Genomic DNA, 27,996 nt, shown 5'->3' on the forward strand with positions numbered 1-27,996 from the left:
AACTCCTCTGACCTAGCAGTCGTGCTCCGGCACGACTACGAGGTCAGAGGTCGAAGCCCACGTCGTTGCTAAATTATCTGGTAATGTTCTTGTGCTTTCTGTTTTGTAAACTTCCATAACCATATGTGGCTGCCTGTAGTATTAACTGAACACTTATAATTACAACTGATTTCTGTTTGGCTATATGTAATAGTTTCATTACAATACGCTAAGTTAGGGAAATTTACTAAAGCATTTAATATATGATGTGCAGTTCGATTGACAGCTAACGTCAGTCATTATTAGTGGCAACGAATGAGAAACATACTTTATGGAGTTTGATTATTCTCGAATTGTCTAATTAACCTGCTAAATATACGAGTGTTACCATTGTAATCACATAATAAACATATCAATAAAATAAATACATTTAAAATTCCATAAAAGATTACGGAAATATACGAGTATATATTTAGTCTTCTTGACAAAAAATGTCTCCTTTTTATCGCTAAATATTAGCGGTTGAGCAGTTCATGTTTTTCAGTCTTAGCACTGCGCATGATGTTTTTCAATGAAAATGTAAACTTATGTCGGGACTTCTGTGACAGTTTATACATTGAATTGCGTTAGATTCAACATCATTTCGAAACTCTGGCCTAGTTTTGATGCTCTCATTTATAGTGTGGCTAGATTTTTAATGTAAAAGTGATTGCAAAAAAAAAAAAAAAAAAAAAAATGAAAAACAAAAGAATTGAGCCTATTTCTTTGAATTTAAAGCGTGAGTACTCTTAAGAGAACGGAGCAAAATTACCTTGGACAGTGTAATGGGATTGAAGTTTAGGAGGAGGAGACTTCCATAGGTATCCACGACGAGGGATTAAAGAAACACACAGCATAAAAAGTAAAGCCATCGTCCCAATTATGCAGGCAATCAACCCTAAAAACAAAGGGGAAAAAAATGTTACTTTTTTACAAATACGGTAAGTAACAGGCATCTTTAATTACAATGTAACAATATAAATATAAACATACGATTGTAGAGTACACTCGTGAAAAAGTACAAATTGTTTGGTAATTCTAAATCTCAAAAAAGGTCTCCTAAAGGTGGTTGAGTTCTCAGGAGCATTAACTTCTTTGGCCAGATTGTGCCATTGTCTGTAAATGTGCGTGGTCTTGGCCCGATCTGCATGTAGCGCGAGCAGAAAAACCAGGACTAACGCACCGGTTTTGAAGAGGACTTTTAGAAATTCTTCCAGTCGTCTGTGGAAATTGGATTTAGACGTCTCCAAATGAATGGGAGGCGGCGATGTGCCAAATGCACAGAATGTTTTTGTTAAGTCTCTGAAAGGAGGATATATTTATAGAAAGAAAGGTTTTAGAGAAACTAAGTTTTAAATCGGTGTTGGCCTATTTATTAGCGTTTTTAAATCAGCCCATGCTCTTCACAGACGGAAATGATTTCATCACCTCCACAAGAACATCAGGAATAGAGATCACTGTTTCTACTGTCACTATAAAACAGCAGAACGTTAGTATTGGCAAATGATGCAAGAAAACTACATACAACGTCAGTGGGGGGAAAGAAGTTAGTTTTTTTGCATGATCTACATGTAAAAAGATCACGGGTAATTGAACAAATAAACACAAGTAAATTATTGCTTGTGATAGTTTTTATCTAATCATCTAGTAACGAAGGAGCGACATTTAATGAAAAGTGAATACGTTCAGAGTTTATTAGCAGAGAGAGGACTCTACAATATACAAGCAGATACTAGTTATGAATAACTAAGTATTTTTAAGGTTGATATTTAAATATGGAAAAAAAAATTATACTCTTAAACCTACAGATATTTCACCACTGAAAAATAGCTTACTAGTTCAGCAGTGATTATATTCTAAATCATCATTATAGAATATTTTGTCATGCGCTGCTGTTTTAAAAACTAGCCAAAACCAGCCAGCAAAACGTGACTCCTTTTAATAAACCCAATTTATTTATTTATAAATGTACACAGGACCAAACTGTAATTGAGTTCTGTTCTTCCGTGATTTGAAAAATTACTATTACCCTTTCGCAACCTTCTTGTAGTAGCATATAAGCTCTAAGTGTAGCGATGACGCCTTGTCAAAGACTCGTACACCGTTTGGGAAACACGGAAAGAGCCACGATGATAATACTTGGTATGAAGTCAGCAATAGGGAAATGAATGATTTCAAGCTAGAGTGGATACTATAACCTTGATTCTTATTCGTAGTATTGCCATCTATACAATGGCATGCTCAGAAATTTTGTCTGAGGTTTGCCGGTACGTTCTGCATCGGCAGATTTTAGAAGCGTAAACATGTGGGCTTTAGGGGCTTAAGTCGTGTCCCCCCGTGCTCCTGTTCAACCACGGATTTTATCGGTAATGATTCAAACGATTTCAGATTCTTCCGTGTAAGTGAGATGTCCATAATCATAGCTGCACACGGGTTAGTTTAGTGTTCAAGAATGTTGTGCCATTATAATAAAATTCTTGTTCGCAAAAAACTGTACAGGAAACTATTACCGTTATAGAAAAACCAGGGGAATCTTACTTGAGTTATAAAGTAAAGTTATATGCATACGTATAACCTATTACAACAAAAACATAATTAGCATACTACCACATTAAATTAAACCTTAATTTACTATAATTGCCAGTACAGATGATAGTTAAATTCCCCATCTTTCAAATATTGTGGCCATTTCCCCTATAAGTAGGGTAACCATATACTTTTGGAGCAAAACCGGGACAAAACGTGTTCAAGAGAAGAAAATCCAGGACAAAGCGACTGTTTGAAAGTTACACACGTTAGTGTACGCGTCTTTTTAATTAATGTACCTTCGTAAGTAAAGTAAATTATTTTCTAATTTTCTGAGTACTTTAATAATATTTTATTTATTATATTAATAAATAATTTAACTTTAAAATCCGTTTAAAAATGTGCAACAATAAGTAACGAATCAGATTTATAAGTGTGGGATAATAAAGTTACATTACAATCTGTTCATAATGTGAACAGATTTTATAAATGAAAAGAACTCAGTGTTTATTATTATTATTTTTTGTTAATTCAGTAGTAATCATTACAAAAAAATCAAGTGCACTTAGTTAAAACGGAAAATTCTTTTTTTCGAAGAATTTTAGTATTTCGGAATCAATTAAGAAAATATATAATGCTAAACATTTTAAATATGCGTACTTCTTAATTTTAATTATTGTTAGTATTTATATGAATTTGGCGAATTTAAATCACAAAATTATATGAATTTTGAACTTTTGTAAAAAATTTATGAAAGAGAAATTTCTCACAGTTCTAGGAAATACATACGATAACACTGCAGTTATAAACATGTAGTCATTATCTTCACCTTTTTTCCTTATTTTTATTCTTACATCATTCATATTTCTTTGACGTAGAAATTTTTTTTCAGTATGGAACTTTTTTTTTTTAATTTTTATAAATTCATAGAATAATATAGCATGATAATTTATTTATTCCATATTTATTGTTTGCATAAGATTCTACATTTGTGAATAATTCTATTAAGTGACTCGGATGTATAGTCACCTTACCTTAAGGTAAAATCTGGCAAGGTGCCAAACTAATTTTCATAAAAAACTATTAGGATACACTGCATGTATTGTGCCGTTATTAAAAAAAGGTCGAAAACCACATTGGTTTTCGACCTTTTTTTTTAATAACGGCACCCCTAAGTAATTTATTTTATGGCACCCTTACTCAATTTTCTGCCTGTTAGATCCGATTGTGTGTGTTAATTTAAAACTATATTTATTTAAAACAGTTAAAATTACTAGTCAGAACAAGTAATGCCATCAGAAATGATTTAACATTACATTTGCCTGAGAATATACAAAAAATCCTTCTTTTTTTTTTTCGCGTGTGTGTGTGTGTGTAATATTTTAAAAAGTTATATCATAGTTATTATAATAATATAATTATAAACAAATTGTATATTACAATTCATAATTCAAATTATATATACTTATATAATAATTTTATTCTTTATATAGAGGTTTAAATAAACATCAATTATAGATCACCACAAAGTTAAAAATATACCGCACAATGGACACCTTTTTATAATGATATAAATAATAATAAAAAAATAAGTTTAAGTAACTTAAACCCAAAATACGTGGCACCCCTGGAATGTTGTTGCGGCAACCTGAGGTGCCACGGCATCCCGCGATTAGGCCGCCGTAGCCTAGTGGTCAGGCGCGCGGGTGCATAAGTACACGTGCCTCGAGTGACCGGGGTTCAAGCCCGTGACTGCTGAATACGGTGCTGTTTCTTGTATTCTGTCTATCTTGTGAACTCCTCTGGCCGTCCCATAGTATAAACAGAAAATTTATTTATCACTATATTACACAGAGAGAGAGAGAGAGAGAGAGATTTAAATTCGGTATTTTGCTGAATAACTGAAGAAAAGTCATATTTCAATTCTGAAATGAAGTACTTAATTCCGCTTGGTATGAAATCTGCGTTTATGGTAAAAAAATAACTGGTGGTTTATCACTGAATCCTCAAGTCTGGTTATAACTAGATATCGAATGAAGTAATTGATATTGTTTTCAGTTATCTTGTCTAGTCAACGTTTTTTTTTTTTTTTTTTTTTTTTGCCAATTAATTTCATTTATAATGTAAAACTCCTGGCCATGTCGCCGTGTTGAGTATTATTGTCTCTAGTACATGTCCTGTACTTATTAGCAATAAAGAATTTATTTATTTAGAAGCATTAGGCATGATCTCTGTCACCCCGATAATTTGGATAACGTGCTCGACTTTATGTTACAGTGAGACACACTGATTGTCAGATAAAACAATAAATAAAATTCCGTTTATTAGCTCTCGGTCACTCGTTCCTACAATGCATACAGACAACAGCTCCGGACAAGCCAGTGGTTGCAGGTTTGTCCAAGAGGCATCCTGGACAAAGTGCCGGACCAGCGTGGCCATGTAACATGCAACAGCTATAGGGGCTTACAGTTAAAGCATAAAGACACATACAATTAGAATAGAATAGAATACAATTAACAGGAGAGGCAAAAATTATTGACACATGTAGCTGGCATTCAGTGCACACAACTGCGCGTTACTTGGCTATCACTAAATTCTCGAGATCAGCTAATGCATGAGAACTGCAATTCAAGAAAACATAAAATACTGGAGTCATCTGATGAGTGGAAGGTGTGTGCTCCCCTAGATATCTAGACTGTAAAGTCAGGATGAATGGAGAGGAAGGATGTAACATTGTGGTTATATTTAGTTCGGTGGAGATTCGTTAGTATGAGTTTAGCCGCTTGTGACAGGGAAGCCCTATTTTGGGCTATAAGACCGGGTCTATATTCAAACCGTTGACAAAGAGCAGAGTGTTGAATGGGATGTGCCTTTCGATTAAACGGAGTCGGTTTAGTAAAGGGACTAGAGTTGGTTAGGATCTTGCTACTTTCCTGGGGATTCTCCAAGCTATAACTTCCCAAATTTCTGGACAATCAATGTCTGCGTTGAACAGTTTTGTAAAGAAAGAAAGGTTGTATCAGATTGAATGTAAAAAGTCGGAGTAGTTTAGGCAGTCAACCATGAAAGTTCGGGAAGAGACAGGTTCGTTGCTGGACTTGAAGAAAGTCCATTTAAGAAACCAGTACTCAAGGGAAGAGATATTTTTGAAATTTGCATTGGCCACGCCGGCCCCAGACAGGGCAAGCATAGAGAATTTTTGGCTTGATGATTTTGGAAAAGAAATGTATTATAATATGGGCAGAGTGTATATGTTGAAGGTTTTGTTTTGCCAGCCAAATGGCTCTTGTGAGTTTTTTTGGACAGGTTGTTCAGATGAGTAGCGAAGTTGAATTTTGAGTCAGAAAATTCTCAGATACATATGATGGGTTACGATAGGAATTGTTTGGGCATTCAGGGAGGTAGTTATGGGAAAGATGCTCTTTTTAAGTGAGATTTGGAGGTAACTGGATTCTGAGGGGTTGAGTGCGAGGTTGAAAGATTTGAGGTTAAAGCGAACTCTTGGAGGATGTTATAGATCAGCTCTTCAGTGCATTTAGCTGATTGACTTGAGTCTGGGGTGGCAATGATTTCAACATCGTCCGCATAAGATATTACATGCTTATGGGTTAGTAGGAACGGTTGGAGGATTGCGGAGAACATTATTGCCGATAGTGTCCCGCCCTGGGGGGATTTCAGATGAGCAAATGGCCCGATAAGATTTTTTTTTTTTTTTTGAAGTCTGCTATCAGCACCCTTTCTTTGAGGAAGTTGGCAAAGAGATTTAATAGATTACCGTTGATGAGGTAAAACAGTTCTAGAAGTTGCAAGAGAGAATGTGTGGAGACTATATCGAACGCAGAGCTGATGTCTGTGTAAATTGTATCGATTTGATTTTTAGAATCGAGAGCCTTCAGGATTATTTGGTTTGTTGCGAGGGTTGGCCGATAATTCCGTAGTGAATCTGGTTATGATGTATTGGGAAGAGTTGCTTCCTCACTATTGGTAGCATATATCTTTCTAGGAGTTTTAGTACATAGGATGAGATTGATATTGGCCTGATGTCTTTGCTGCTTTTGATGTTTTTGCATTTCGGTAGTGGGAAAATTTTGTAGTGAGCCTATTCTGGGGGGAAAAAGTTGTTATTTATGGTCTGATTGAAAAAGAAGACCAGAAGGTCTACAATGTAGACACTAGCGATTTTGATCATGAAGATCGGTATATTGTCGTGTCCTGCGCTACCTTTAGAAGGGAGATTTTTAATTGCGTTTATCATTGCCTCTTTCGAGACAGCAATACTGCTTAATTTGTTGATGCACGACATATATTCTTTAAATTCTGGGCAGGGATTTGTTTTGCTGTTGAAACGAGTTGTGTGAAGTTGAAATCTGACGGTAGTGGATGGGATATATAGTGGATGGGATATATTGTTGAGTTTTTTTAATCCTATTAGCTGTGAATAGTTGGATTTCTTTCCTGATAGTTCTAAAAAAAAAAATTTTTAACGAATTCAGGATATTTTAAATTTTAAATTTTTTTAAATCTCCTTCTTACACAGATTCTTGCATAGAATACATTGATTTGTCGTTCACTCCAAATTGACGTGGTCCTCTTACTGACAGTAAGACTTGTGCTTCTGGCAATATGCCTAGGTAAAATGCACTGCGAGCCGTTGCCAAACCCCTTCTGCCTTATTCCATCTCAAAGCAGCAAAATGCATTAATTTATTTCCAAGTTATTCATTTTATACATGCGGATAAACTATTCTTATAATCCAAGAGCTAATCGTCACGGTCCATGCGCATTCGGATATGGAAAAGTTACGTAATAACACAATATTTGAAGATATTATGCCTTGCGCATTTAATGATATGCGTTTAAATTAACTATATAATATCGGTGTAAATACGCCATAGTTTACCCATAAATTTAACTGCATACGTAGTGTAAAAGGCATCGTTTAATTTTATCTCATATTGTGGCTGCCTTCACTGAGAATAAATAACAGTAGTCTCCTGTACTACTAGAGGAGTGTTATTTATTCGAAATAGTGCAATACCTGGTATCTCGTTGTGAAGGCCACAATGAGATAAAATTAACAATGCCTTTACACTACGTATGGAGTAAAATTTATGGGTAAACTATGGTGTATTTACACCGATATTACTGTATAGTAATCACAATGGCCCATGTATTTTGAATTGCAGCTGATGGATTATTACTCGAAGTTGCCTCCGCAGAGACATTTTCCACCACTAAAAGTATAAGAGACAGCACAGTTTATACAAGTGTTATAAACATTACTTAAACAGTTTATTTTTCTGATACTTCCATGTACAAATTGTAGCATGCCGAATGAGTGTACATGTAAATAATGATATCATATCCTGCGGATATCCCGCAGAATTAATTTGGCGATGTCGCTCAGATATTGAGATCGCATGTGGGATAGTTGTAATGGCGGCCGTTCCTCTTTCCTTCCTTTTTTGGTTAGGGCCCACATCCTATTTAGCACACAGGGCATATTGTGCAGATTTTATGAACATACCAAAATAAAGAATGAGTGCAGGTACAAGCAGTGCTCGAATTGAAAAATATTAACAACCGAAACGCAAGTTAGTTTAACTTGTTCAAGCACTATTATTAAAGTAGCGAAAGTTTCTCTGGCATAACGATAGGATTCGACAGAGAACCCACAAATGTCTCATTTATTTAAGCAAAGCTTGCACACATGCTCGTATAATCTGTCACTTCATGTATAGCACATTAATGTTGTTCCCTCCCATTTCCGTATTTTGTATGTAATAAGTAAATTTCGAGACGGCCGAGGTCAGTAGAGTTTACATATTCACTTTACAGTGAATATGTTAACCCTACTTGGGCTGTTATCTTTTGGGCTGCAGGCCCAAAAGATGAACTTAAACCAAAAGATCATCTTTTGGCTTAAAATAAACAAAAAGTAAATAACGCAGAAAAAAAAATAATAATAAAGTGTGCCTTATGGCTTAGAGAAACTTAATTGACATTAGTAAGGCCGAATGGTGCAAGGAAGCGAATTTTTCTGCATTAGTCAAAAATGTAATAATTAAAATAAAACAGAATATTCGTATTATTCCCGTTGCCTAAGTTTTTTTTAAAACACTACTTCCACCGCGTTTGGACGCACTTATTCGAATATTCGACAACATAAATTTTATATTTATGCCACCTGTTTCATATCTCACCACGAGGGAGAACAAACCCTGCTCCCTCGTGATGAGTTGATGTCTGGTTTTCAAACCTTGCGGTTGCACACCTTCTAAGCCGTTGTATATGCATCTTCTGTCATTGGACAGGTGCTATGAGAAAGGCTAAGTTCTGCAAATTGCAGCTTCTGGAGACTAGGCACCTGCGAGGCGATCTGATTGAGGTATATAAGGGCTTGAATGGATCGAGCAGGCTCAATGCTGATGGAATGCTTCCTCCTGCTCAGATTCCAAACCTGAGCTGGTAGGGATTCAAACTGAGGAAAGACAGTTGTAGAATAGATGTGCGAAAGTTTACCTTTAGCCAGGGGATAGTTGATTGATGGAACAAACTTCCATCTGTTGTTGTGGAAGTTGATAGCTTAAATTCAAGGCAGAACTAGATAAACATTTGGAATGACTGGATTAGTGAAATGGGAAGTTTTTTTTCTTTTTCTTCTTTCCGGCTGATGGTGTTATAAGCTTGCTTTCTTGAATCGTGTGCCTCTACTAATCTCTTTGCACTCGTCACTAATCCGGTTGGCCTTCTCTAAACCCTCTACAAAAGTTAAGCCTTTTTAGGTACGGTCGTCAACCTGAATACGATACTCCAAATGTGGTTCAACCATCGCTTTGTAAAGAGGGATAATGAAGCCATTTCTAGTAGCAAAGGCCCTGTAAATCACAGACAGGGCACCATGTGCCTTCCTAGCCGCCTGTTTACATTTCAGAAAAATTTTCATGTCAAATTGAAGCATGACACCAGTTTTGAACCAGTTTAGCTCATCTCTCGGTTCGACAACATAAATTTTATATTTATGCCACCTGTTTCATATCTCACCACGAGGGAGAACAGACCCTAAACTGGTTCAAAACGAACCAGTTTAGCTCATCTCTCTCTACCATATATGCGACTCCAGGATTTCTGCTTCACAAATGCATAACTTTACATTTAGAAGCATTACGTGGACATATGTATAGGGCGGCACTTGGAACGTCTGTTCAACTCCGCTTCGTGTCTCTGTGAAGAACAGAGTCAACTGTAAAAGGGTCAGAAATATGTTGGTGTATGTTTGCAGTGGCGTATCCAGGTATTTCGTAAGGGAGGCATGGCGACCAGGTCCAGGTATCACTAAGGGGAGGGGACATACCGACCAGGCTTTTGTTTTTTAAGCCTTCTGCGTTCTTTTTCTTCAGTTTCAAATTTTTGGTTAAGGGGGCATATGCCCACCCCTGAATACGCCCTTGTGTGTATTTTGTTCTGACTTCTTGGCTACCCAGAAGCATCAGTCACCTGCACAGATGATTCTGGGTACTCGTCCACACCACGGGAAGGTGGGCCAGTTCCAGTAGAGCACGTACTGTCTCAAAAGAGTTTGACCCACCTAGTGTTGCCAAAAGGTGGGCCAGGATCCTCTGGGCCCCATTCTAGAAGAAAAGAAAGCGAGAGAGAGAGCCGACCCGTAGTGGGTGCTGGTTAGAAATAAAAGAGAATAAAATAAAATATAGCAAAATAAAAAAAATAATAAATAAAAATAAAAGCCAGTAGTGTTGGTTAGGAAAAAAGAAAAAAAAAAAAAATTGTGCTAGTTGGGATAAAGAAAAAAAATTAAAATAATAATAAATAAAAGTCTTGCTGATTAAGAATAATAATAAGTAATCTTCAATAAGTACTATTGTATCCAGGATAATTCCGAGATAAAAGTGGAACTGGTGACCTTTAGGATCAGTACAATGACAAGTCTTGCATACACAAACCATAGAAGAAAATATAGCTAATTTTGGTGCAGTCGTGCTTAATTCATGAGCAGGCCATCACTACACAGAAATATGAGTGTCCTCTGAAAGTACATGTTTTGTCATCCAGGACAGCAGAGAAGCAAACTGTTTCCCCACTCACATAGGTGCATGTGATGGACTATTTTGGTTCGCTACTATTGCGTCGATTCTCTTTCTGGGGGCAAAGTTCTGGAGAGCTGAAAGATGGTTCTTATTCTACAGAAGCAATTTCTACCGCCCTGGAGACAGATCTTGAACGTCAGCTCGGAGCTTCATCCTAAGGTCGTCGTAGATTGCACAGTTAAAGAGCAGGTGACTCCAGTCTTCTGTATTCCCGCAGCAGCAGAGATCGGTGTGATGCAAGCCAAACTTAGTTTTTGATTGAGAGAGCCATGTCGAGTTACCAGAAAGGAAGTCTCCATAGCTAAGGGGCACCAGGTTTTAACCGATTTAGAGAGCAAGGTCACATCAGACAGGAATTTTCTTGTGGAAGCTCCAAGTGGAGTGACGTCCCATCTGGTCTGTCAGATACTCATTAGCTCGTTAAAGCATCTGGATTTCTATTTTTTTATGATCTTCATTTAAATTTAGCTGGATACCAAGTAAGTCTGAAGGTATTTGTTTTTTGAATCAATAGCAGAGGCCACAATAGATGACAAATAGATCCAAAGGAAGGGACCGCAATAACTTGCACTGCAGCGGTAGAAACTGTTCTACAGACTCTGAGAATAGAGAGGAGCATGCTCCGCTGGATGGAATTCAGTTTTAACCTCATTTTGGAATTGGTGGCCCGGTGAAACAAAGCTCCTGCCGCGTAGGTGACTATGGGCAGGGTTAACAGCATCATAGTAGAGAAAGTGACTTCCTAGAGAGACTCCACTCCCCTCTGGAAATTCTAATAATTGATCCTGTGAATTTTTTGATTTTAGTACTCATGTGAATCATAAGAGGACAAAAGGAAAGCTTATGGTCAATAATAACCCCTGCTTGCAAAAATTTGACTTGGGGAACCCAGCTGAGATCCAACTTGGATTTAAAAAGCATCATTTTTGTTTTCACTGGATTAATTAAGTTTGTTAGCCAATGACCAGGTAGAAAGGTCAGTTAAAATCCGGCTTTCATTCACCTCCAACACCGCACGAGAACTGCCTGAGACCGCATTAAACTATAGTTGCCATTTTTCTGGAAATATTATGCAACTGATTCAAATTCTTTTGAAGCAGCATGACCCGGCTCCGATGGTAACCGCCCTTCCCACCTTAAAATCAACATAACGATTTCGAAATAGGAATGGATCCAATAGCTCCCTGAAGGGCCCCTCTTGTTGTTACACTGGTCCGTCTTGAAGATTAACCGTTTACAACCCTCTGCCTCGTATCTTTTAGCCAACCTGCAATCCAGCGTAGAATCTTATCAGGAACTCCAGCTTCTTCCCGTTTATATAGCAGCCTTCCATGTGATACGGTATCAAATGCTTTACTAAAGTCAAGATATAATGTCAAAATTGTTACCTGCATCCACCTGCTTAATTATTACATCGTGGTAATTTACCAGAAATAAATTCGACTGGAATTACAGCTGTAAGAAACCTGTGTAATGCATCGCGTATTTCACATTGGTTTGCAAATAAAATTGGCAGTAAACTATACGAATGTGTCATTCTGACTTAACAAGAATATGTGTGTATGTGTGCTCTTTAACCATGAAGCGTTTCCAGAGCTCACTCCACTCACTCGCATAGTGCTTCATCATTGTCTGTAAGAGTATTATTAACAATGCGGACAGAACTTTGAAACTATAAAAAAAAGTCTTTGTAAGAACTGCCGATTACTTTGGCTAAACCTCTATCATAAGTGAATTTACCATTTAGTTTTTTCCCCCCATTGTTATTCAGAATACGTTTAGAGAATCATTAAGTAATACAAAACATTTGAAACACAAAAAAAAAAAAAAAAAAAAAAAAATGTTATGAAGAATTAAGTTCAATCTGAGCACCACGACTGTCTCCAGCAATGTTAAGCCGATGTTCAGCCTGCTGCTACACTTTATGGAGAATGGCGTAGTCATTTTTTGGTACCAGAAAAAGTCTTTTGTGATTGTGACTTGAGCGTTTCTAGTGGCAAAGGAAGAACCCAGACGTTGTCTTTAACGATCCTGTACAAAGAGTAATCTATGAGTGTTAAACCTGGTGATATGGGGGCCAACTCCACGCCCAATCCATTGATTAGGAGTTCATCCAAGTACGACATTTTGCATCTACATTCACGTATGAGGAGCTTTAGGGAGGGAAATGCCTAAAGCTCAAAATCTAACAGGGAGCTAATTGATTTTATGATAACAGAGTAAAATGGAAGAGAAATTGTTGAAACATAATATAAAAAAGGCGCCTGGGATGATAAGATCTATCCAATTATATTAAGGGAGGCAGCAAAGGAGATAAGTAACACTTAGCCGTAATTATGAGAACGTATTTGGATTCAGGGGAGGTCCCCATGGACTGGAGATGGGTGAATGTATTCCCAGTTAACAAAGGGGATCAAAAGGTGACACGAGCAATTACAGACCTATTAGCTAACTTCTGTTCCACGGAAAATAATGGAGTCTGTGGTTAAAGAAATAATGCAGGACCATCTAGACAGGAGTGTAGTTATATTGCAGCCACAGCATGGATTTATTTGTATAGGGAAAATCTTGTCTCACCAATCTGGTTGTATACTATGATGCAGTAACAAAGGAACTGGATGCAAAAAAATAATTTTGATATCATATACTGTACTTGAATTTCTGGAAAGTTTTTGATAGATACTGTACAGTTTTTGATATTTCTGATATTGGAGCAATGTGGAATTAAGGACAAGTTGGGTAAAGGGATGGTTGAGTGGGAGAAGACAGTAGTTATTAATGGACACTGCCCTTCGTGAACTAAAGTTATTAGTGGAGTCCCCCCAGGGTTCAGTGCTGGACTCATTGCTGTTTTCTATATTTATTAAATGATATTGATGAAGGTATATCAGGTTTAATGACAGTAATCAGGGTAAGCTACTGAAACAAGATCTAAAAATATTAGGCAGGTGGGTTGAGAAATGGAAGTTGAAGAAGTTTTAACTTTGAAACAATGCAAAGTAATGCAAATAGGTAGCAGTAATCCAGGATTAAAGTACCAACTGTGTGGTACTACACACATCTGGATAGTGGAAAATGAAAGACCTGGGAGTAATTGTGCAATCAGATATGAAGTTCTCTGAGCAGGACAGCTCATGGGGTTTTGCGAATGATATATGCAGGAATTCTGCTAGTAGGGATAAAGAAGTGATTATCTCATTGTACAAGGTAATAAGTTAGGCTGCATCTTGAGTACTGCATACAGGTCTGATGGTCTCATTTTAGGAAATGATGTAGATCTGCGGAACGGGTGCAGAGAAAGGCAACGGGATTGGTGAAGGGAACGAAAGGTGGTCTTACCTGCGAGCAGGATCGGCCTCAAGCATGTTCAACCGATTCTATTGAACAGGGCCCCACGTTCAAATGGTCTAAATAATAATATCATCCGCGTCTTTCCCGCATTTCTATCAATGAGCCTATCGCAGTCTTACTCACATTGTCGTCACTCCAAGAGCGCTTTCGTGAATCGACTTGAAAATTTATACCATTTGAACGTCCTATCGAACATAAGACGTTATTTAAAAATGTAATTTTTATGTTTATTCACTTTCAATAATATTTGAATTGTTTATGTGAGATTATTGGTTCCTATTATTATTTATCGATGTTCCTATTTTTATGAGATGACTGCAATTGTTAAACAATATTGTTCATTAATGTATTAAATATTCGTATTCGAAATTTTTGTTCAGTACAATATAGAATTATATATTTCTTAGTTGCTGTGAAATTTGAAAAAAAGAAATCACTATTTCAAAAACACCCCGTATAAGTTTTGCACAGGACCTCACGACCCGCAAGTCATTGTTCAAGTAAACCTTAAATAGGGGTCTTACAAATTTTGCGGCCGGCCCTGCCTGCGAAGTAAATCTACTAGGCACCTGCGAGGCGATATGATTGAGGTGTTTAAGGCTTTGAATGGATTTAGCAAGTTCACTGCTAATGGCATTCATCCTCGTGCTCAAACTACACACACAAGGGGGCATGCAATCAAATTGAAGGATGGTTGGAGGGTAGATGTGCGTCATTTCGCCTTCAGCCAGCGGTTGTGTGATTATTGGTCAAACTTTTGATGCTTTATAAGCTTGCTTTCTTGCATCGTTAGCTGCTAACAGTAATAATCGCATCTTATGGAAACTTAGTGTGGATCAGTCTTGTTAGTAAATCAGATATAGAATACTGTCCTGCAGCTGCATCATGTATTGATAGGCAGTTCTTTGATTGCTGGTTCTGCAATAAACGTTTCCTTTTTGCTTCAAAAATTTGGAAGTTCCTTTTAATTGAATTATGGAGAGTTTTTTATTCTCCCGGCATTTGTAAATTTTCCGATTTACTCATCTTGACATATGAAGTGTTACCTCATCACTGAAGACTAACTTATTTATATGTGTCATCATTATCTTTTCGAGGAATTCTGAAGAAAAGTCATACGAACTTTTTTTTTTTTTTTTTTTTTAGGGTGGGGGATGGGGATTTAGTTAATGCACAATCTGTAACCAAACACTGATGAAAGTATAAATTCTGTCTCCCGCCCCCTCATATTTTTCTCTTTATCAACCATCATCATCATCAGCCATTTTCAATCCACTGCAGGATGAAGGCCTCTCCAGCAACTTTCCAGTTCCTTCTGTTTTGAGCACTGGCCATCCATTTACTACCCACAAACTCATGAATTTCATCTATCCATCTCCGCCTTTGTCTTCCAGGTTTTCTTCTAGCTCCTCTTGGATACCATTCTGTTATTTTCTTAGTCCATCTGTCATGTCTTCGAGCTATGTGTCCTGCCCAAGACCATTTTAGTTCTTTAGTTTTGATAAGAATGTCCTTTACTTGAGTTTGTTGCCTAATCCATGTGTTTCTCTTCTTATCTAACAGTCTGATTCCCAATATGATTCGTTCCATTCTTCGCTGTGTAGTTCTCAGCTTCTCTTCCATTCTTTTGGTGAGTGCCCAAGTTTCACTTCCATAAGTCATGGTGGGGAGTATACATTGATTCATTATTTTACGTTTCAGACAAACTGGGATATTGCTCCTCAGTATGTGACTATATTTCCTGAATGCTATCCATCCAAAATTTATTCTTCTCTTGACTTCCAGCCATTTATCATTATTACAGCTAATGACTTGTCCCAGATAAGTATATGACTCCACCTTTTCAATTACTGCTCCTTCAATCATTATTTTCCTTTCCATGGCATACTTGTTCATCATTACTTTTGGTTTAGCCATATTCATCTTTAGTCCAAAATCCTTACTAGCTGTGCATAACTGATTAAGATTTTCCTCTAATTCGTTGGGATCGTGGCTAATGACCACAATGTCATCTGTAAATGGTTTAGGTACTCTCCGTTCACATTGACTCCTTTCTGCGACCAGTCTAATCTTCTGAAAGCTTCCTCAAGGGCAGCAGTAAACAGCTTCGGAGATAGTGTCTCCTTTGTCTAGTCTAATAAAGGAGGTAGCACTCTCATATTTTCTTCAAAATCATAATATATGGGGTATCAATGCCTTGTCTTTCCAGTGCCCGAAACATTGCCTTATGGTGTATGGAGTCAAATGCCTTTTCATAATCCACAAATTCCAGGCATAATGGTGTTTTATATTCATTTGCTTTCTCCATTAGCTGTGATATTACATGAAGGTGATCCATAGTTGAGAATCCTGTCCTAAAGCCAGCTTGCTCTTTCGGTTGATTCTCATCAAGTATTCTTTCTAATCTATTAGTAATGACCCTTGTGAACAACTTGTAGATGTGGGATAGCAAGCTAATTGGTCTATAATTTCTGATTTATCTCCTTTCTTATGCAGCAAAACTATGATTGCATTATTCCACTGCTTAGGCGTCACACCTTTTCTAATGCACTTTGTGAAGAGCCTTGCCAGTTTTTGTGTTATGTCTCTTCCTCCCAATTTTAACAACTCTACAGTAACTTCATCTTCGCCCGGGGCTTTCTGATTCTTCATTTTCTTCAATGCATATTCTACCTCATCAGGAAGAATATTGGGTATGTCGTATGTGTTGCTACTTTGCAATCCATCTTCCCCACTGCTGGCATCATTCCCTTGTTCCTTGTATAATTCTCTATAGTAGTCTTCTGCTATTTGAATTATGCCTTCTCTGCTGTTTATAAGTACACCATCGCTATTCTTCAGTTTCAGTATCATTTGTCTTTCTGTATTACTGCTCATGGCTGCTGATTTAATTCCTTTGTTTTCCCTTAATGCTTGTTCTACTTTTCTTGTGTTAAATCTTCTTATGTCCTCTCTGAGTCTCTTTCTAATGGCTTTGCATAACTCAGTATACTCAATTTTCTCCCTGTCAGTGTTTTTCTTGCTTTTCATTTGTCGTCTTCGGTTCATCATGACAAGTGTTTCTTGACTAATTTTTTCTTCTTTGGATTTCTTTTTCCCTATAGATTTCTTGGGCTTTACAACTTTCAAAAAGTTGTAATATTCCTCGTCGATATCTTGGTCCTCAGCAGTCTGCAGAAGCTCAACCTTGTTCTTAAGTTCCAGTACATACTGCTTTTTCTCCTCTTCTGTTATCTCAAAGACCTTTGTATTATTTACTCGAGTCAGTTTTTTCCTTTCCTTTCCTTTCCTTTATCTATATCAAGTGTACATCTTACCATTCTGTGATCACTTCCAACATTTACCTTATTCAGGACAGTAACATCATTCACAATATATCGGCTGTTAGTGAGGATGAAGTCGATTTCATTAGTAGTTAATCCATTTGGACTCTTCCATGTCCACTTTCTGTTCACCCTTTTCTTGAAAAAAAAAAGTGTTCATTACTGACAATCCTTGAGATTCTGCAAATTCCACAAGTCTTTCACCTCTTTCATTTCTTTCACCAATTCCAAAATTTCCTATTGTTCCCCTTTCTGCGCTGTTTTGTCTTTCTCCAACCTTAGCATTGAAGTCTCCCATAATAATAGTGTAGTGGGTTTTATGCTCATCTAGAAGACTCAATTTCGGTATACATTTCTTCAACCTCTTCATTATCATGGCTCGATGTTGGTGCATAAATCATTATAATCTTTAGCTTGTATCTCTTAGAAATCTTGAGTATTAGTCTTGACACTCTTGGCGATGTACTTTTGAATTCCAAAATGTTGTTTTTAAAATCTTTATGGACCAGAAACCCAACTCCACCTTCACTCCTTTCACTGTTTCCATTGGTGTACAGCAGATTTCCACTTGATAAACTTATAAGTGATTCATTTCTTCTTCTTGTTTCAGCTAAGCCGATGATATTCCAATTCACATTTTCCAATTCCTTTTCCAGCTCATACAGAACTAACTGTCGCCTTCCCCCAACTCTTTGGGTCCTCCGTGGTATTGGACCAGTACGGTAGTTTTGCCAATGGCGTTCGATCCTTTTTGGCACGATGACAAAACAAAATGCTGAAGGCTGGGAAAGAACGAGATGAGTACCGTTAGTTCAGTTAAGCTTTGCTATTAATTATGAATTTCAAAATAACGGTACATTAAGAAGTTCTATCAATTAACTAAGAACGGTTATTTACCACCAAATATGCATTTTTAAAATAAGAATAGGATTTAATTTTTGTTGATATTATTTATAGTTTAATTTTCGGCATTTAATAATTAAGTAGTAAATAGAAAACTCCTATATAAGTATTACATAACACTAATACCATTCCTTAGTTTTAATAATGTTAAATACTGAGGCAGAGACAAAAAACATAAGAGGGAAATAACATAAAAAGTACTTAAGATAAATTTTTCAAAAGTCAATACGAAACTATTTTGAATATAGTTAGACACCATTAGTGTAACTGATATGCACGAAGATGGTACTACCAAACACTTGATTTTGGGGATTGACGGCTCATTGATATTATAAAGGAGAGATTGTAACGTATGTTTTGATTTTTGAAACTTTGTAGTTTTTTTGATAATTATGGAATAACTAATGGAAAAAAAAATTGTTTCAGCATTCCTTCAATAAATAATCCATCCTCAGCACCAAGCTTTGAACAAATCCATGTTCTGATTAAAATATGGTATTAGTAAGGCCAGATGATGCAAGGAAGCGGTCTTTTTTTTTACTGCACGAGTCAAAAATAGTAATTAATAAATAAATAATAATATAGGCAGCTTGATCCACACAGGTGAATTTCATGAGATCAAGTTTTATGTTATTCCATGGGATTTTTTTTTATATTTCTGTCCCCTGATTCTTGTCTCATCTACGAAGGAGAATAGATCTTCATTTTACTCAATCCCTCAGCTCTTTATACATCTCAATCGGATCTCTTCTTAGATGACCAGTCAAACTTTTTTGCAGTCCACCTTCTAAGCCAGTCTTCAAATTTGCATCGATTTACACTTCACTAATCTGGTCTTCTCTCCTTTCTTTGAACCCTTTCCAGAAGTTGTCTTTTTTAAGTGCGGTCTCCAAACCTGAATAGAATACTACAAATGTGGAGTATTGTATTCATGTCTAGCCATTAATTAAACTATAACCGTTGTTTGTATTTTTAATACAATCAATTGAATGGCTTACATCCATCATATCTGATTTTGATTAGATATCATCTAATCAAAAATAATAAACAGGGGAAGGTACAATGCATTCTTTGATTCCACAGCCACAAGTCTTGTCTTTTTATACGTTTCCTTGTTAAAACGTCTTGTGAATTGTCAAATTTTTACATTTAACAGTTTACGTTATACAGTATTCAAATGTGGAACAGGTTTCTCTAGAATTTGAAATAATTCATTTTTGTTCTATGAAATGCATTGAAAAAATCATTAGCACGAGGAGAAACAATATAACACCATTATATGCCAGTTCTACAGAGCTAAATGTATGTACTGCAGAGCGAATATCACATACAACCGTTGTGTTTGTTTATTGCTTCAAATAAAATTGGCTTATATTAGTTTCAGAAATACACCGATGACATTTTTAGAATAAATCGAAGACTGGGAACAACTTTCCCATTGAGAATCAAGCAGTTAACTGGGCATATTTTAAATTTAGAAGTTGAATCTAATTGATACTACTTTGTCCAATTTTAGCAAATTCAAAAATTTCAGAGGACAAATATAACCTCAGCCTAAAAATTAACGGGATATACCCAATCCTTTTTAACCACAGTTTAATCGTATAATTCTGCATTTGTTTCTTCAATGTGGAGAAAAACGCGACATGCCTAACAAAGCATTCACTGAGCTGCCGAGTGGCAAAAGTTATTGCAGCTGAACCGAGCTGTACTTGAAAATCCTGTGCGTGCGGGGAAATACCATTGATAATGTCTCCATGCTCGACATGCACAGTTGATTGCAACCAGTTACATCAACAATGAGAGATCGTAAAATTACATCGAGTGCGCAACGCTGTAATGTGTGTAGAAAACGGTAAAGTATGGATTAATTGAAATACTTTGTAATTAAGTACCAGCTTCATTTGATTTAAAAAAAAAAAAAAAAAAAAAAAAAATGGGGTGGGTTGTGTACGGGGACGCAATCCTTTAAGGCGTGAATCCGTCTTTGTGTTATTAGAGGAAGGGTAAGATGTAAATGAATAAAGTCTTGGTGGTTATAAGTGAAGTATAATTTTATTTATCAAAGGCCGATTATAGGAGAAGTAAGATACATATGGCATAGTATTTACATCGATGTTTCTTACAAAGGTTAAAGCTATACAAGTGTTGCGCAGAGTAGTGGGCGATGTAGAAATGTACTTCAGGTTGAACTTTTGAATTTTTCTTTCCAATGATGTACAGATTTCTTTCCAAAATCTGTTCATATTTCCTTTGCAATTTTTTCGACATTATGAAAATTTTCTTCAACTCAGCATACTTATCGGCTTATAACTTTACAAATTTTATTTTATCATTGCTAAATAATATTGTAGATCCTGTTATTCTCTACAAATCGACATCAATTTCAACGTCCTATCTCTTCGCAATCCCAAGTTACACAATCCAAACGCCGCGCGGCGTCGCCATTTTCAGTGTTCACGAGCAAGCGCTACCCCTCCCCCTAACCGCTGCTCCCCCCCACTACCCACCATTTTAGATACGGACATAAACCCTCTATCCAACAAAATTTAAATCATTAGATTATCATTTATAGTTTACGAGATATAAGCGCGACAAATCTTGCCATTTGTTTTGGTCGCTAGAGTTTTCGTAGAGACCCCCCCCCATACCGGACCGAATTTAAAGACGTAGTAAAAAAAAAAAGTGGAAAAAAAAAAGTGGAAAAAAAAATGGAAGCCTCCTCAACAATTCATGCTGAGGGAAATGGACCATAATCTGCCACGCTGGTCCAGTGCGGGTTGGCAGATCGACCGTATTCAGCAGTCAGGGGCTTGAACCCCGGTCTACTCAAAGAGCGTGTGCTACTGCACTCCCGCTCCTGCCCACTCGGTTAGACAGTTGGACAGTTTAAAGACGTATTCAAGTCAAAAACTTAATGTACCCGCGCGTTAGGAAATAGTAGTAATTCATGATATATTACAAAAGATGCAATGAATTTTATGCGAGAACGGAGAAAATTTCATTTCTGCGCAACCGCTATATTGCCCATTCATTGCTCCGACCAACGCTGCGTACGGTATACGGATAACCTATGTGATATGTATGAAAAAAAAAAAAAAATAAAATAAAATAAATAGATAAATAAAATAATAATAGCCTGATTTCTATTGGTCTGATATTAATGAAATTTGGGGAAGGGTCGACAAATCAAATTGTTTTAACAGAACGAAATGTAAAATATGAAAATTCATCCACTGGGTGTTGGGTTGTTACATGCGGACGGACATGGTGAAGACAAAAGGCGCATTATGACTATATATTCTAACGCGCCTAAAAACGGTGGCTGCCACATTGGTCTTGGACATGTTAAGCTGTCCATTATCAATATCTGCGAACTGTGCAAACGTGATTTTCCAGAGGTTGCCGGTCAGTTTACTTGGCCCAAAGAAACAAACGCTCATCGCGATTCTGATCTTTTTTAGCATAAAATTAATAAAGTCAACTGAAAATTATGATAACATTTTTATTTCATTTAATTACAGAACAGTTATTGTTACAGAATGGAAGAATACACACACTGACAATTCGAACGAGTGTATTACTTGTACCCTTGCTCTTGGCCACCTGGATAAGGCAATAGAACGTCAAATTAAGCTAAATACGATTAACATTTGTATTGATGATTTATTGTGAACTCCGCTGACCTGGTCGTGCAGAAGTATAAACTTATAAAAATGTTAATATCGGGGACTCAGCTGCGTGGGTCATCGGACGTGGTTTCACCATTTCTCGATAAAAGTGCAGAGTAATAGGGCAGTGATATCACTGATATCCGGGGAAGTGAACTAAACTTCAGTTAGGTGTATTCCCCATAGTTAAAATAATAATAATACACATCATTACACACAATCACTCTACATTCTTTGTAGCTAATCACTTTCTGATTTCTCATATAATCCATCAAAGACAATGCTAGTATTTTCTTGTGTAACCAGTTGCTGATTATGATATGATCGATTTCGCTTTCCTACCTATTAGTCAGTTTACCTCGTTCTCGCTTATTGGAAGCTGGCCAATGGGTTCAACACTGAAATAATTTTACCGTATTTATTGATTCAGTAGCAAATATTGTAAAATAGCAAGATCATCCACGTGGGACAGACTAAGGCGCACCTTGGGTAATGCCCCTTTTTGAATTCGACACATCGTGAGAGCTTTAAAATAGGCAAGCCGAATCCACAACGTTAGTAGATAATTTAGACTAATATGACTACTTCTTGATTATTAGGAAATATCTACTTTTAAAAATAGTTTTATTATTCAAAATAGCTATTAGCCGCACATCTTAACTCGTAACAAAACCTGTAAATTCAGAAACTTTTCTAATTACTTTTCTAATTTGATGTATTTAGAAAATAGAAACTTTTCTATTTTCTAAATACATCAAACGCTGTAGTTAGAAAAGTACGCTAATGAGCAGCTTAGCTTGTTTTCTGTCGTCAAAGAAACTAATCTACTATCTAGCTGTATTCTCTCTCTCTCTCTCTCTCTCTCTCTCTCTCTCTCTCTCTCTCTCTCTCTCTCTCTCTCTCTCTTCCATCTTAGGTAACTTTTCACCTACGTGCTTTCATAACACAGATGTTTTCATTTCCTAACTCATCAGAAAATTTCTGGTCACCTTGACATGAACTGTTCCACCAATCAAGATATTACATCTGGATGTAACTAAAGCGTTCATAAAACTTCTTTGTCCGGGTGTCTAAATACGTGGGTACGGGTACACAAAGATTTGGCTTTTCCTGGAACGGATTTCCTGTAAAGCAGCTAATTTGGGTTCGCAGAAAGATGCACAAAAAAAAAAAAATGTTCGTTGGATATTTTTCTTAACTAATAGGAGTGATTTCCACAGAACCGAAGACTGTCACCATACGCACGGTTCCATTAAAAACTGCTAAGTTTACATCTCTCAATAAATAAATAAACAACACAGTACAAGCTTGCCATCGGATTGCGAAACGAATCGAAAACTCAATTGAATGTTTAGTTGATAACTACACTAAAAAAACAGCCATGACTTGCAAAGATTTTAGAACGGCCTATTACTCACAAAACACTGTGAATATAGAATTTTCAGCTGTCGCTGTCGAGGAACAGTTAAAAATGATAGAGGTTAATTCTTACCTCTATCTTTTTTTTTTTTTTTTTTATTTGTTTAACCAGTACATGACTAAATGATGGAATACTAATAAAGGAATTATGTTTGTCATCCCTGCAAAATCAGCCTTTATGGGGTGGGGGGGGGATGGAGAGTATGCGTGTTTTCGCCATGTAATACGAAGCTTAACCGTTTCAGAAATAATTAAACAAAAATGGTCACAGAATGGCATGTTGCTGTTTGGCGAGTTCACGATATTTTAACATAATTTTATATATATATATAAAATAATTTTAAATTATTTGATTAGGCTCCGTTAGAACAGTATTATATATAAAAACAAACAGTACAAAATTATTCAAGATCACTTACAGCCACGCGCGAACACCTTTCCTTTATGTTTTTCTACATCTATAGAAGAGTTTGATGAGCTGTACACAGGAGATCGACTAGAATTTTCAGGTACATTGATGGTGTAAACTGCATATTTTTGAGAACGCGGCATCTTTCGAAAAGAACCTGAAACTAGAAAAACAAGTTGCTTAAAATTACACCTTCAAATTCTCAAATAAAAGTGACTGACTTAAAACTTGGTGATCGTTGTTATAGATCTACTATAAACTATAACACTAATCACTTTTACATACGTGATGAAAATATGGATAGGCGAAGAATTAATGAACGATTAATAAAGAATGTGGTTAAATTATTTTTACAATTGTATGCAGTTCAGTTGTTTTAACACTAACTTGTAGTCAAAGTTGCAAGGGTCAGTGTTTCAAGCGGACTGGAGAGTTTTGCCAAAAAGACATACTGGTGGGTGTAAACAGTACAAAGTAAAGCGTTCGACCTTTGCACCTGCAAAAGTAATTAGTAGTATGGATCACGTCTGATAGTCTTATCAAGACTATCTATTTCCGTGAAGCAGTTTTATTACTGGACAACTTCGAAAAATACTTTCAAATTACTTTCATTGACAACTGTGCCCAGAATCGGAAACTTCCAGAACAAAACTGGCTGCGTAGTATTGTCGCCAATTAGAACTCTATTGACAGTAAGATGCACTTTTTCTTTCTCATTATTCTCATCGCGGTTCTATAACACACGTGAAATAGTTATATCCTATTTTATATATATATATAAAATTTCAGGAGATTTTAGTTATTTACTTGTACTTCTGTTTATCTAGTTATACCCTGTATTTAATTTTGCAATTTGAAAAGCAAAGTACTTAACTGATCTGGTGGCCTTGACTGACCAGTTCTCATTCACATGATTACAGTTCTTGTAAAATTTCGCCAACCTGGGAAAGTTGAGGGAGAAGTTCATAGACAGCAGAATAAGATAAACCTGTTAAGAACACGTTAATACGCATAGTTGCCTCAGGGTTAATCTAATCAGCGTAACTTAATTTCCCAAGATTCTTCGGGTAGTACAGTTTGATGAATCACATTCTTATACGTAAATCCATAGTGAACCCGAATAGTTAAATTCTATATGTTACACACACATTTTAGGTAATTTTATGTCAGATTATACAAAAATTAAGACAGTGTTTACAAATGGTACTTTAATTAGCGGTTACAATTTGTAATGATTTAATTATTAAATGCAGTTTTCAGCTTTGTGAGAATTCTTTCTACCCAGATGGCATTATGTAGGAAGGTGATCTTAATATGCTAAAGATGGGTTTCCGCCAAACTCCATCGAGGTTTGTTCATTCTTCACTTCAATGGCAGTTACTTGCAGGAGCGATTTTCATCCTCTGGATGCGCCTAATTGGTGAAAACTAAAGTAGAGCTGAGCATGACCGTTTTGTAATTAAGCACATCAAGTACGTTATCTGCATAAAATTTTAAATGATTTTGTGAGTTTTCAGGTTATGCAATTAGGGTTACTAATGGGGATGCCAAATTTCTAAATTTTAAAGATCTAGAAAAACTGGAGACAATCAAATTTCCGAAACTCAATTTCGACAGCTTAAAATTTTATGCAGATAAAATTTTAAGCTGTAATAATAATAAAGATCTAGAAAGTTATGAAACCTATTATTTCCCCCCCCCCTTATCAGCACTTTCTGGCACAGCTACTAGCTTTCGTGACCAACTCAAAAAAAATTCAGAACATTTTTGACTCAAACCACTTGCTGCCCGAATCAATCATAGCATTGTCACTGTCGAATTTCTGTTCTTTTTGGGATTTGGAAACAGAAAATAGTCCAGTGGGCCAAATCCGATGAGTAGGGCGGATCCTGTAATAGTTCCAACCCAAAGTCACGCAGTGTTGCAGAGTCACAAACGCTGTATATTGTCTTGATGCAAGATGACTCCTTTGGCCAATTTCTCGCGTCTCTTGAGCTTCAGTTCCTCGCGGAAACGTCTCAGTAGGTTAGAATACTACACGGCAATGATAGTGGCACTCGTTCCAGGAAATCAACCGTGATCAGCCCTTCCACATCCCAGAAGCTGGATGCTATGACTTTCCCAGCAGACCTCTGCACTCGAAGCTTTTTGGGAGGGAGAGAAGAGGGATTGGATGCTTCCACTGTTTCGATTGTCCTTTTGTTTCAGGTTTGAAGTGGTACACCCATGTTTCGTCCATTGACATACCGTCCCCAAATCTGAGCTTAGCTTCAAAATGCTGCACAGCCTCATGAAAACACATCACTATTTTCCGCTTTTGACCTACATTCAGGTGCTTTATGGATTCACCTCGAAGAAACTTTCATTTCCCAAACGTTCACTACAGTATCGTGAGCTCGCGATCATGGGAAATGTTGAACCTTTTCTCAGTGTACTTCAAATGTTATTCTGCGGCTTTGCATGATCAGGTTATGAATGGCATCCACATTTGCAGGTATCGACAGTCGAAAATGCATCCTGCAGTAACAGGCCTTCCACTGCAGGGTGCATCTTCAACACTGTCTCGTCCACGCTTAAATGCTACAACCTACTTTTTGACCGTGGCAAGATTCCCCTAATATTTGCTGCATGTCTTCGTGAATTTCTTTTGGCGACATTCTCTTTACTGAAGATGCTCAATGACTGCACAGTGCTTGATTCTTTCAACAGTCATCTTCCACACTTCAGCGCTCTTTCTAAAGGAGAAGAATATAGTTATAAACATGAAATTTTCTGTGAACACATGAAAAGTGTCACAACACGGATTGGCAATATGGTCTTTCACGAAAACCTTTCTGATCTATATTGAGCTAAACTTTTTAACTCCCCTCGTACGTGTAAAAAAAAATATAACACTATCAAAACGTTTGTTATAAATTATTTTTCCATCTGCCGTAGAAAAATACTGTTTGGAAATTCATGAAGACTTGGATGCATTATTGCTTTATTCTTATTGCTACCATCTTTTTTTTTTTAAATACAAATTTGTACAATTCCATTTTGTTTGATAAGATGTATTGATTTGAATTATTCAATCCTTTATTACATGTTTTTAAGATACAGAAATCATCCTCCGTGAAGTATAGTAGTTTCTTCACTTTTCATTCGTTCAGAAAGGTGTATATTCCAATTCTAGAAGTCTGTAATCCTGTCTTCGACAGGAGAAATTCCTATAGGTCTCTTCAGTCGAGCTGTAGTTAGCCAATCTTGAGAGAATAGTTTCCGTGAGTTACTCAGAGGTTTTTTTTTAGTGCGCACAACGGGGAAATCGGTCGATGAACACAATATATCGGCACAAGATACTGATGTATCTTGTACCGTAAAACCAACAACTACAGAAGTACCATGTAACGAAAAGTAGGATCCTGTTTGATTGTTTCTATTACAATTATATGATGCAATTGTCTGATGAGCACGAAAACTAATTCATAAAACTATTATGGTTTTTAGGTCCCTTTGCTTCCTTGATAACTAGAAAGGCTATACGTTGCAATGCCGGGGGACAGCGAATCTGCACTGCAATTAGAATACAGTACAAAGAGGAGAAAAGTTAGTTGACACCTTGGGTAAAAAGGTTCGATCGTTTCATCAAACGAAACAGAAAACGAACCATATAATACGCACAACTTACAGACAAGATATACTTTGGCTTCACAGCGTTAATTAAATCCCTGCCACCAACAATACACCATACAGTCGCACTAGTTGCCAATAAACCTTAGGGATAATGAAGAAAAGGGGACAGAAAACTATGTATAATGGTTTGACTCTACACATAAGAGATAACTGCCGTACAAATCTAATAGAATCAACGAAATACGATTGCCATTTTCCTCTTACTACGAGTAAGACCCTTGTGCAACTAACAGACATGTAATAATACTGTATTAATGACCAAAACTTGGTGATACATCCAAGTTTTGGTCATTGTTCTCAGCCATGGCGTGTCGTACTAAGTCGGGAAGGGAATTCTGAGAAATTTGACTGAAGTGTTAGTAATGCTTACATTTTACAGAAGCTTCATTTTCTCGCCAGAATAAGTGGATCAGACGCGTTTTTTTTTTTAAAGACTTGGCAATAAAAAAATAATAATTAAAAAAAAAAAGTTAACACGCGAGTTTGATATGTATTCCATCAGAAGCACAAATGTACACTCATTCATATTATGAAAATTTTGACGTGTTCCAGCAGGCTTGTGCTCTCCTGCAACTGCTTAAAAGTGCGATTCGGTT

The 27,996-nt window shown here is 36.6% G+C and overlaps 1 protein-coding gene across 3 annotated transcripts in view; it reads right to left on the minus strand.

Annotated features, from left to right (window-relative positions):
• Positions 1-27,996, minus strand: part of LOC150080832 (uncharacterized) — a 92,269-nt gene that overhangs the window by 38,897 nt on the left and 25,376 nt on the right. For all 3 annotated transcript variants that reach the window (XM_090382119.1, XM_090382120.1, XM_090382117.1), the window contains exons 2-3: positions 23,736-23,888; positions 791-916 (exon numbers count right to left, since the gene is read on the minus strand). In XM_090382119.1, coding sequence (XP_090238245.1) covers positions 791-916; positions 23,736-23,868 — 259 coding nt within the window. In that variant the 5' untranslated portion in view covers positions 23,869-23,888. The remainder of the gene's footprint in view (positions 1-790; positions 917-23,735; positions 23,889-27,996) is intronic.

Source organism: Mastigoproctus giganteus, chromosome 9 (assembly GCF_048544385.1).
Source record: "Mastigoproctus giganteus isolate SK-2022 chromosome 9, ASM4854438v1, whole genome shotgun sequence".
Lineage (NCBI taxonomy): Eukaryota > Metazoa > Arthropoda > Arachnida > Uropygi > Thelyphonidae > Mastigoproctus > Mastigoproctus giganteus.